The following is a 13,851-nucleotide window of genomic DNA, read 5'->3' as shown; positions in this document are numbered from 1 at the left end:
ATTTTTGCCCACTTATGTGACAGGCTGATGCGCAAAACCACCTTTGACACATCATGTATCCGTTGACTATGATATATATATATATATATATATATATATATATATATATATATATATATATATATATATATATATATATATATATATATATATATATATATATATTTTTTTTTTTTTTTTTTTTTTTTTTTTGCGTATACATACGTTGCATACAAGAAATGACAAATAATAAAAAAATGGTTGTTTCCTCATACACTGTTTTTGGTTGGAAAAAGATGTTTATTAGAAGAGAAATGGTTCTACACATTGGCATTTACCAAAGGTAAGAGCATAGTCTGTTTACGATAGTAATGAACAATCTTACTCCAAAGAGTGTAATACGATACGTTTCTGACATTTGCTTCAAACATACTAAATATTATTTCACCATTCCAAAATTGTTCGGTTATATTAGAAGCATGAAAATAAAATCTATTTCTTATATCCACATACTCGGCCATATAACGCAAGGCAAGGATGCCAGTGAAATATACGTCTTCTATCACGAATGGGTGTTTTTTATTCGCATCAGCCAATAATTTCCTGACCATGCTGGAGTTGACAGCATAGGCAGCACCAGTGCAATATGGAGGATATATATTATGCTGATATTCCTGTGATGATACTGCCCACTTTTTAGGGCACCGTTTGTCCTTGCGACATACCCATAGAAATCGATTGATTGAGCAAAGAAAGCCCGCCTTTTTATTATCAGAAAACATTTTCCTCAGTGCAAAGGGATTGACGAACACATCGTCATCACTCTTTAGGAGCCAAGATGCTCCAGGGCAATATGTCGTAGTCCAGTGAAGAATTGTTAACGTCTTTAGCGACAGGTTGCGATAGTTGTCAATGATATTCACTTGAATGATGTCGTGGTAGGTTCGGCTTTCCTCATCAATGAGCTGTTGGTATTTAGTGTTGTTGGTGACGCCCACGAGGAAGACACTCCTTATGTCGATACTTTCTCTTGTTGCCCGACTAGCCCAGGTGTGTCTGTTTCCAACAAAAAAAAAATAAATAAATAAATAAATAAATAAATATATAAAATAAATTAAAATAGAATAAATAAATAGATAAATAAATAGAAAAAATAAATGAATAAATAAAGTGAATGTCAAAAATATATATTCGTACAAATGTTGTTATGGTCTACTAAATTTAGACACATATTTATAAAATAAAATATATATCTATCATAGTGTGTGTGTGTGTGTGTGTGTGTGTGTGTGTGTGTGTGTGAGTGTGTGTGTGTGTGTCTTCCCCATTACGGAGCGAGCTCAGAGCTAATAGACCGATCTTCGGGTAGGACTGAGACCACAACACACTCCACACACCGGGAAAGCGAGGCCACAATCCCTCGAGTTACATCCCGTACCTATTTACTGCTAAGTGAACAGGGGCTACACATTAAGAGGCTTGCCCATTTGCCTCGCCGCGCCGAGATTCGAACCCGGCCCTCTCGATTGTGAGTCGAGCGTGCTAACCACTACACTACGCGGTGTGTGTGTGTGTGTGTGTGTGTGTGTGTGTGTGTGTGTGTGTGTGTGTGTGTGTGTGTGTGCATTCAGAAAAGTGAATTTACGGATGTGTACGTGTGTGCGCTTACGTTTCAAGTAGGGAATAAATTTCACACACAAAAAAAAAAAAAAATTGAAACCTTAAAAGAGAGAGAGAGAGAGAGAGAGAGAGAGAGAGAGAGAGAGAGAGAGAGAGAGAGAGAGAGAGAGACTTACCTGATTCTACGGCGTGACTCAAAGTTAGACAAAGCTACAGGAATGATGTTGATGATGAAGACCCCGCCACGGCATAGATGAGGTTCATTAATTGGGTATCTGCACACAAGTCAAACAATAATATATAAAAATGGGGAAAGCTACAAAAGGCAATCAGATCTGCACGTGGCATTAATTGAATAAACGTACCTGCACATTTCCACATACCACTTCCATTCTATATACCGGTCTAATCTCTTAAAGTCTCGTTTTGACTATCAACCGTTCCATTCACCAACCAATTCATTCCAATATCAGTACTGTTCTTCTTAATCTCTTCCTCAAACCTAAAAACTTTCTTAAAATGTCATTTGTTATAATTCCTAAACTACTTAAAAAAAATTATCATGTCCCTTCTTAACCTACTTTTCTCTAATGAGTGCATATTCTATAGCTTTAATCTCGAAAATAAGCAAAAATATTTCTCTTTTTTTTTTTACTTATTCTCCTTTCAACTGATTTTGATAGACTTATATTGTTCTCATAATACTTGGTCAAGAACTATACTGCAACGGAAATATATAAACAAAAAAGCCCACTTAGCTGCTAGTTCCAGTGCAGGTTCGATAGAGTTAGCCAAAAGATATATATATATATATATATATATATATATATATATATATATATATATATATATATATATATATATATATATATATATATATATAACGCCTAGCTTTGTAGAGGCTGTGTTAGCAAGTGATGAAATGTGAAGTTTCCAGTGTAGATTATTAGGAGAGACCGAGGATATTTAGCTTAGAAGAGGAGGATAGTCAAGTGCCATGTGGGCTTTTCACGGAAATTTATGGGTTAAAGGAGATACTTTTTGGCGTACCTCCTATCTCAAAGCCCACCCGATAGGAAACCGTTGCCCCGAGTGAGGAAGCCCAACCTGCACTCGGACCGCGGACAGGATTCGAACCCGTGCGCTTGGAGACCCCTCGGATCCAAAAGCACGCATGGTTCTGATAATCAGATAATTAATTAGACATTAAACGTTCTGTACCGCCATTGCGTTATCTGTTTGCTTCTTTAAAGGTTGGTTGTCTTTAAAAAGACGTGGAAAAGTGTAGATTAGCAGCGTTGGAGTGGATAGAGCAAGAAGTTTGAAATACCACTGTTGATAAATTTTGGAGAACAGCAGTGGCCGTCTAACACAGTAACAATATAACGGTTGGAGAGGAGACATGAAAAAAAGGTACAGAGGGAAGGATAGAAGCTAATTTGGGGTAAGTAGGTTGGACAACGAAGTTTGTGCCAACTTTTTATCATAGCTTTTGATATGTCTAATGCAGCAATAAAAGTTTCATCAAAATCTCTAAAAGAAGATGACTCAGACTTCATAAAGAGATCCAGAAGATCACCAGTAGAACGGCCTTGACAGAAAATATTCTTCCAATCAGATAGATAATTGTGAAATCATACATGTTTGATAATATTCCAATTGAGGATAGATTAAAATGATATTGCAGAAGTTCAAGTGATTGGAACAGTCAACTTTTTTTCAGAGACAGACTGAATATAGGCAGACTTCCATTAGGAATGAAAGGTTGAATTCTATAGATAAAGTTGTTTGGCCAGGCAAGGTGCAACCAATGAAGTTTTGGGAACCATATGAATGACCTCCATCAGGCCCATAAGGTTTCTGTAGGTTTAAACCAGCGAAGGCGTGAAAAGCTTTATTCCAGAGAATTATATTAGAAGGAATAAAATAGTCAGAGGGTGCAGGAGAGAAAGAAACAAGGTTAAAATCATTCAAGGTAAAGTTCTAGCAAACGTTTAAAAAGAGATTTCAACTTTACAAACAGACTAATTAGCTTGGGTGCCAATACGAAGAAATAAAAGAGAGAAATGAAAAAAGGAAATTAAAGTTATTTGAAATATTTTTGGCCATATGTCAGAAATATTTATTTATTTATTTTATTTTTTTTTTTTTTTACATTTTCTGTGAATGAAGGAGTTTTTCTTTTCTTTTTGAGACAAGCTGGAGTATATATATATATATATATATATATATATATATATATATATATATATATATATATATATATATATATATATATATATATATATATATATATATGGGGTCGCCGTGGTGCAGTGGGACCGCGCGCGCTATGTTGGCCCCAGAGTTCTCAAGACCACGGGTTCAAATCCTGGCCACGGTCCGAGATTAGGATTGCATCCACTGGAGCAACGGTTCCCAAATGCCACAATCAAAGTCCTACTGACTCCTCTGTCATGAGACACCGTTCTAGCCCTAATGTAATTGGGAAACCAGACGTAAACCGAAAAAAAAAAAAAAAAAAAAAAAAAAAAAATATATATATATATATATATATATATATATATATATATATATATATATATATATATATATATATATATATATATATATATATATATATATATATATATATATATATATATATATATATATATATATATATATATATATATATATATATATATATATATATATATATATGTAAGGCGCATGCAATTCAGATGATGGAAGGGTCAAAGACCTTTTTGTAGACAACCTCTATATCATATATAACACGAAAAACAAACAAATTATCAATACAACGTTTGGACGATTAAGGCTGATAATAAAGTAAGAAATGTACGCCTCCCTGTCATACTCCCTGAGTTTCGCTTTGAGCTCAGCACACGGAGATGGGTGCTTGAGACGGAAGCAGTAGTCTGTCGAAATCATTCTTTTGTAGTGTTTTAACTAACCAGTCATCTTTGAGATAGAAGGTACCCCAAAAAGTATCCCCTTTAGCCCAGAAATTCCCGTGAAAAGCCCATATGGTATAAAAAAAAATTCAAGTAAAGGTCAATCTTCTATGATCGTATTGTTCTATATGGGATGTTAGTTACTTGGGAGGTATATAATTTATCAATGAAATATTTATATACCTCATTAGCAGTTACCTCTCAAATCTCTCCTTTTCATCCTCCTCCATTCTCCTAGACCTCACGTCACCCATTTCATCATAAAGTGACTCAGATCACACCTCACCTAGTAATGCAGCTGTTTGACCTCTGAAAATTTTTTATCCCCTTCCCGCCTTTTACCGTCATATCTCATCTCTCCTACAGCCAGCCTTATATCTCACTTCCTTGTCCTGACGATTTCTCTGACCGGTGCCGCTGAACACCCTTTAGATACCCTTTTATTCTCTAAAAATTTACCCTCCTTAAGTCTGGTTCTTTTCTCTTGATTTTCTCTTATTTTCGGCAAAAGCTTCATCCTAATTTACATTCGATATTATTTAAAAATTCAGATTATCTACCAAACATACTTGATTGTACTTTCCGGATTTATTTATTTCCTGCTATAGTGTGAAGTTAATTCCCTTCGTAGTATTCGGTAGCTTTTACATTTGACACGATATCATTTATTGTGACTCTTCCTTAATATTTTTTTTCTTATGTTGTGGCCTATAGCACCTGTAAGTTTACTTGAAGAGTATGGGAAGCGCTGTTCAGCTTCCACCCCTTAGTGGTGCAGGCTATTTTAATTATAGTGGTTACCCATATTAGGGACCAAAATCACCACCCAAGCGCCTCTTTGGTGTAACCACCTAGAACCTGGTTATCATGGTGACATGGAGTTAACTTAAATCGCTCAACAAATGGCAAAGCATCAAGGCAGTACGTGGTAAGATTCGAATCTGCGTGTGGACATCTATCCGATCCCACGCTTACCACCTTATACACTCCTCCACCGCCTCCCTAATCCACCCTTAACAACTATACTGTAATGTGTATCTAATGTACAGGATTACGCGTTTTCCTTGCCTGTTTCCCGTGTCTTTATAGATTAATGTATAACCACCAATTCTATCAATTCTAACGTTTGAAATAAATATTTGTCTTGATATATCTAAGCATGTTTCAGTTGGAAACAGAAACAATTTACTCAAAATACTTTTACAATGTCCGTCATGAAACATCAGATATTTCTTTCCTTTGCTGAGCTAGTTATTCTTCTAGATTTATCTAATGATTTGTGTTTTCTAGTGTTGTCACAAACCTTTCTCTTTTATGACAAATTGGAAAAGCGGCAATTACCTGCCGCTCGAGTTTTTCAGCTAAAACTCGAACACCATGACGTTAAGAATGAAGTCCATATCTGGCATACAAAGAGTTTTTGCAATAAAAGAGGCCTCAGAAATTTTAATGGCTGTCTCTTTTAAAAGTTAGTTGCTTGATTGTAGTTTTTTATACATGTCTGAGCACTTACCGGTAAGGGAACTCCTCATGGTTATTGAAGTGCGCCCCGAGGGAAGGAGTGACTTCCTTCAGTTTATGCGGCCTATCATCTCCACCATCTGCTTTCATCTCTAGGTTTGACTCACTTGCCTGTCATGAGACACATTACAGTTTTTAAACATTGAGCTGCTCTCACACTGAGTCGTGATAATGATTACTTTAGATATCTAATGTTGAAGAAAAATCGACATTTTGAATGAATAAAAAAAATGTTTTTCTTACGTTGCAAACATTAGTAAAGAAGGATACCAGCTCGAGAAGAACCACGTTTCCACAGCACAGCAAAACGACGAGTATTAATAATACAGATAGGTATCTTGAAGCAAAGGCCGACCACGGCCATGGCAGTCTGGACCCAGCATGGCCTGTAATACGAGAGAACTGTTTATATTTTCCTATAACTAAACATATATATATATATATATATATATATATATATATATATATATATATATATATATATATATATATATATATATATATATATATATATTTTTTTTTTTTTTCCAAATATAAAGGCACCTATCGTACTGATTTTTTTTACTTATTTCTTTTATCTTGTGAGTACAACCTCCCAAATCCAACCCCACTTCACTCTTATCACACACACACACACACACACACACACACACACACACACACACACACACACACACCTTTCTCAACATTCCTGCCCCGATGACTGGAAGACATCTTATGTCACCCCCCTCCCCAAAATTTCCAATCCACAGTCACTGAATGATCTAAGACCAGTCGCCATCACCCCTATACCCAGCCTTATCTGTGAAGATTTTGTGTTCGACTGGGCCTATAACAAAATTTGTATCTCTATTGACACACAACAATTTGGTAATATTAAATCCACCTCCACATCTCACTACCTTGTCAGCTTCCTGGAATTCGTCCACAGCCACCTGGACAAACGCAACACTTCTCTAGCTATTGCTTTTGTGGACTTCAGAAAGGCCTTTGATCTTGTTGATCACACTGTTGTGATAAATAAAGCCATCACTCTGGGTCTCTCTCCCTACCTGATAGCGTGGCTGGCAGACTTCCTCACGGGAAGGCGTCAGGCCGTTCGTTATCAGGGCTCTGTCTCCTCTTTCCAACAGCTCACATGCGGGGTCCCTCAGGGGACCAAGATGGGTCCACTGTGCTTCCTCATCCTCATCAACGATGCTCTCGTCCACACCCCCCACCGCTGGAAGTATGTGGACGACTGCACCGTGGGCGTACCCGTCAACAACACCAACCCAGACTTCTCAGCACTTCAGTCCACTCTTAACCAACTACAGACGTGGACGGAGGACAACAAAATGACCATCAACCACACCAAGACCGTGGTGATGCACATTTGTACCTCCACAGCAGCAGTCCCCCCTCCCCAGCTATCTGTGGGCCCTCACTCCCTCCAGGTGGTCCGCAGCACCAAGCTTCTAGGTGTCTTGGTGGATGATCAATTATCATGGAAGCAGCATGTTTCCAACATCATCAGGTCAGCCTCATACAAAATCTATTTACTGCGCCGACTCAGGTCCCTGGGAGCACCGGCAGATGAGCTGAGGGGAGTGTACCTCACCTTTATACTCCCTAAGCTCATGTATGCCGCCCCAGCGTGGTCCTCCTCCCTGAACCTCACACAACGACAACAGCTGGAGAGGGTTCAAAGGAGGGCGTTCAGGGTCATCCTTGGGCCTGCCTACAGGTCCTACGAGGACGCCCTGACCTGCCTGGGTCTGCCGAGGCTGGCCACAAGACTGCTGAGTCATCCACGTCTCCGCCACCTGCTACCCCCCGACGTGCCTCCCCATGCTCGCGCCACCCGACACCAGAATCGCGTGGCGCCCTTAAGAGCACCGCGTACTGATCGGTACCGACTTAGCGCGGTGCCCACTATTGTGCGAGCCTTAAATAAATAAGTAAGTTAATAAGTAAATTCTAGGTTAAGTTAGACCCATAGTTAGGTTAAGCATTTCATTTCATTGTTTTTAATGTCCCCCCCGCCCCTGTACATTTTCAGTGTAATTTTACATTGCCAAATTAATAAACCGTATATTATTATTATTATTATTATTATCAATACACACACACACACACACACACACACACACACACACACACACACACACACACACACACACACACCGTGTAGTGTATTGGTTAGCATGCTCGGCTCTAAACCGAGAGGGTCCGGGTTCGAGTCCAAGGAAGAGGCGAGGCGAATGGGCAAGCTTGTTAATATGTAGCCTCTGTTCACCTAACAGGGAGTAGGTACGGGATATAACTCGAGGAGTTGTGGCTTCGCTTTCCCGCTGCATGAAGTGTGTTGTGGTCTCAGTCCTACCTGAAGATCTGTCTATGAGCTCTGAGCTCGCTCTGCAATGGGGAAGGCTGCTTTGCTGACCAGTAGGCGACCGTGGTGGATTACACACACACACACACACACACACACACACACACACACACACACACACACACACACATATATATATATATATATATATATATATATATATATATATATATATATATATATATATATATATATATATATATATATATATATATATATATATATATATATATATATATATATATATATATATATATATATATATATATATATATATATATATATATATATATATATATATATATATATATATATATATATATATATATATATATATATATATATATATATATATATATATATATATATATATATATATAGAGAGAGAGAGAGAGAGAGAGAGAGAGAGAGAGAGAGAGAGAGAGAGAGAGAGAGAGAGAGAGAGAAAGAGAGAGGGCGTTTAAGAAAAGCCAGAGTAACATCACTATTTCTCTCTAAATTCTTGTAATATTTCGGGACAAACATAATTCTATCTTCAGACACTAAAACACATGTCAAAAGTGAATGAGGGGAACGTGTTTAACATCCAAAGACCTCCGGAAGAAAGAGGTTCTGGACTGCAAAATCTCTAATTTATCCTAGTCCTAGCACCAACACCTATCACACATACCTGATCCACACAATTCTAATAGAAGTAAAGTTTAATACCCTAACCATTTGTACGAAGTAAAAAAAAAAAAAAAAATTCTTATATAAAAAGCTAATAAAACTAAAAAAAAAAAAATAAAGATAAAAACTTTAGTTACTGAAAAATAAAATCTAGAGAACCAAAAAGAAAACAACAAATGGATATGATGCCGTATGTAATTATGGAATTACAGCTAGTTGGATGGATGTTTCTTGATTATTAAGATTAGGCTTATATTTATGAATGCAAAGTGATTCAGCGATTCTCAGTTCAGACAATGTCTTGGCTGTGTACGATTTTTTTTTTTAAATCCTGTTCCCAAAAAGCATGATCTTTGTTTGGTTTCTTTTGACAAAGAAGTTTTTTGCCTGTTCTAAAGGAGACACCCATGTGCTCTCACTTAAATCATTTCAATTTTCGGCTTGTTGAGCCGATGTACACAATTTTACAGCTATATATGTATGTATATATATATATATATATATATATATATATATATATATATATATATATATATATATATATATATATATATATATATATATATATATATATATATATATATATATATATATATATATATATATATATATATATATATATATATATATATATATATATATATATATATATATATATATATATATATATATATATATATATATATATATATATATATATATATATATATATATATATATATATATATATATATATATATATATATATATATATATATATATATATATATATATATATATATATATATATATATATATATATATATATATATATATATATATATATATATATATATATATATATATATATATATATATATATATATATATATATATATATATATATATATATATATATATATATATATATATATATATATATATATATATATATATATATATATATATATATATATATATATATATATATATATATATATATATATATATATATATATATATATATATATATATATATATATATATATATATATATATATATATATATATATATATATATATATATATATATATATATATATATATATATATATATATATATATATATATATATATATATATATATATATATATATATATATATATATATATATATATATATATATATATATATATATATATATATATATATATATATATATATATATATATATATATATATATATATATATATATATATATATATATATATATATATATATATATATATATATATATATATATATATATATATATATATATATATATATATATATATATATATATATATATATATATATATATATATATATATATATATATATATATATATATATATATATATATATATATATATATATATATATATATATATATATATATATATATATATATATATATATATATATATATATATATATATATATATATATATATATATATATATATATATATATATATATATATATATATATATATATATATATATATATATATATATATATATATATATATATATATATATATATATATATATATATATATATATATATATATATATATATATATATATATATATATATATATATATATATATATATATATATATATATATATATATATATATATATATATATATATATATATATATATATATATATATATATATATATATATATATATATATATATATATATATATATATATATATATATATATATATATATATATATATATATATATATATATATATATATATATATATATATATATATATATATATATATATATATATATATATATATATATATATATATATATATATATATATATATATATATATATATATATATATATATATATATATATATATATATATATATATATATATATATATATATATATATATATATATATATATATATATATATATATATATATATATATATATATATATATATATATATATATATATATATATATATATATATATATATATATATATATATATATATATATATATATATATATATATATATATATATATATATATATATATATATATATATATATATATATATATATATATATATATATATATATATATATATATATATATATATATATATATATATATATATATATATATATATATATATATATATATATATATATATATATATATATATATATATATATATATATATATATATATATATATATATATATATATATATATATATATATATATATATATATATATATATATATATATATATATATATATATATATATATATATATATATATATATATATATATATATATATATATATATATATATATATATATATATATATATATATATATATATATATGTGTGTGTGTGTGTGTGTGTATGTATGTATATATATATATATATATATATATATATATATATATATATATATATATATATATATATATATATATATATATATGTGTGTGTGTGTGTGTGTGTGTGTATGTATGTATGTAATATATATATATATATATATATATATATATATATATATATATATATATATATATATATATATATATATATATATATATATATATATATATATATATATATATATATATATATATATATATATATATTATTACCGTCACGGCTACGGTTAACTGCTACAGCTCATTAGGGTGTTATCCTGACGAGGTCGCCAACTTTCTGTTACGTACGCCACTCTAGCGGTGACTATCTGCTGCTACTGACTGAGGAGTGTGTTGGTCTGGCACGATCGCCATTTTGTTACGGTACAGTACAGTGGGGAATATAACACTCCACTGAGTTCCCACTACTATATATCACAGCAGCCATAACCCTCAGGTTCTTTAAAGGTCGCCAACAGTGTACAACGTCCTCCACTGTAAGGGAATCTCCTTAGCAACTCCTTCTCCTCCCGTACCCAACCAAGTGAAATTTATAAATGGTAGATGTTATGTGTAACAGGGCGAGGCCTTAATACTCCCTAGAGAAACCGCCCACAAGGACAGTTCCACCCACTTCTCTATGAGGTATTAATGCCTCTCCACACGCTTTGCCCACAGACTGTGATAAATCACAGACTGGGACAACACGCGCAGTATATTACTATACTATCCTACTACGACAAGCGCTTCCTAACACCTGTCAGACTGACTTCCCTAGGCTACAACTACTACAAGATATGATGTGTACAGCACATCCGGTGGTCTACACACAAGCCCAGACACCACCTACGGGTGACAACAGCCACAGAAGGAGTCCATATACTCGTCACAGACAAGTCTGACGGACGAGAACTACGCACACCTGGCCGACAGCATGAAGCTTCTCAACCTTCACTAGCGCGTGTGGCTACAACCACTACAATACAGTATACCACTGGGGCTATACTAAAGATGATGAGGCACACAGCCGCCCACCAAAACACACTGGTGACTACGGCCACCACCAACAACAACAACAAGACGAGACAGAAACGTGTCTCTCCTCCGCGCCGCCACACCACGAGTGAACAAACGCAACTCTCGAGAAGTGTAGCCAAACCAACTACGCTTTCCCTAGAACAACAAGCCGCTGTTCTACAGCCACGGTCTACCCAGTTGCAAGCCAGCTACTCAAACAGGAGGGCACAACTCCCAGACCAATGACAACTGAGTACTTCTAACGCACAGTCCAGCACACATGTCTCTTCCCGTGCCCAGAGCGCACGTGTTAAACTCAGCTGAAGACTGGCTGGTACCATAAACAGTATACTACTGATACTACACAAAAGATGATGGGGGCACACAGCCGCCGACCAAACACACTGGTGACCACAGCCACCTGCAACAATCAAGACGAGACAGAAACGTGTCTCTCCTCCCCGCCGCCACCACGAGACAAACGACAGACAGGAAATGCAGCCCCAACCGGCCACACTTTCCTTAAGACAACAAGCCCGTTGTCCTACACAGCCACGGTCTAACCGAGTAACAAGCCAACTACTCAAGGAAGGGCACAATTCCCAAACCAATGACTACTTGAGTACCTTCAAAAGCCCAGCCAACACGCGTCTCTCTACCCTGTGCCAGACCGACGAGAGTGCGTGTCTATCTCCGCTAAAGGCTAACTTGGTACTATAAACAGTATACTACTGATACTACACAACAGATAATGGGAGTACACAGCCGCCCACCAAACACACTGGTGACCACAGCCACCACAACGACAAACAGGACGAGACAATGCCGCGTGTCTCCCACGCGTTGCCGCCACAATACAGGACGGACGCAAAACAGAAGTGCAGCCAAACCAACTACACTTCTCCTAGAGCAACAAGCCCGTTGCTTTACCGTCACAGTCTACAGGTAACAAGCCAGCTACTGAAACAGGAGGGCACAACTCCCAGACCGAGGACTACTTGAGTACCTCGAAAAGCCCAGCCAACACGCGTCTCTCTACCCTGTGCCAGACTGACGAGAGTGCGCGTCTATCTCCGCTGAAGGCTAACTTGGTACTGACTCGCCGGCCAGACAACGAGAAACAGGGAGAGGGAGGCGAGTTGTCTGCTCAATAGAACGGCCCGAGGGGCCCGCGCTGGGTGGCCAGAGGCTACACATATAATATAAATAAATAAAGGGGAAATAATGCGGTGGCCCTCATATATATATATATATATATATA

The 13,851-nt window shown here is 33.5% G+C and overlaps 1 protein-coding gene across 2 annotated transcripts in view; it reads right to left on the bottom strand.

The window, feature by feature from the left end:
- Window positions 1-242: 242 nt before the first annotated feature.
- Window positions 243-13,851, bottom strand: part of LOC123509195 (beta-1,3-galactosyltransferase 1-like) — a 41,815-nt gene continuing 28,206 nt past the window's right edge. For both annotated transcript variants that reach the window (XM_045263399.1, XM_045263396.1), the window contains exons 3-6: window positions 6,321-6,463; window positions 6,070-6,188; window positions 1,776-1,874; window positions 243-1,035 (exon numbers count right to left, since the gene is read on the bottom strand). In XM_045263399.1, coding sequence (XP_045119334.1) covers window positions 300-1,035; window positions 1,776-1,874; window positions 6,070-6,188; window positions 6,321-6,463 — 1,097 coding nt within the window. In that variant the 3' untranslated portion in view covers window positions 243-299. The remainder of the gene's footprint in view (window positions 1,036-1,775; window positions 1,875-6,069; window positions 6,189-6,320; window positions 6,464-13,851) is intronic.

The sequence above is a fragment of the Portunus trituberculatus genome, chromosome 3, assembly GCF_017591435.1.
Source record: "Portunus trituberculatus isolate SZX2019 chromosome 3, ASM1759143v1, whole genome shotgun sequence".
Lineage (NCBI taxonomy): Eukaryota > Metazoa > Arthropoda > Malacostraca > Decapoda > Portunidae > Portunus > Portunus trituberculatus.
This window is presented reverse-complemented; position numbering and strand designations above follow the sequence as displayed.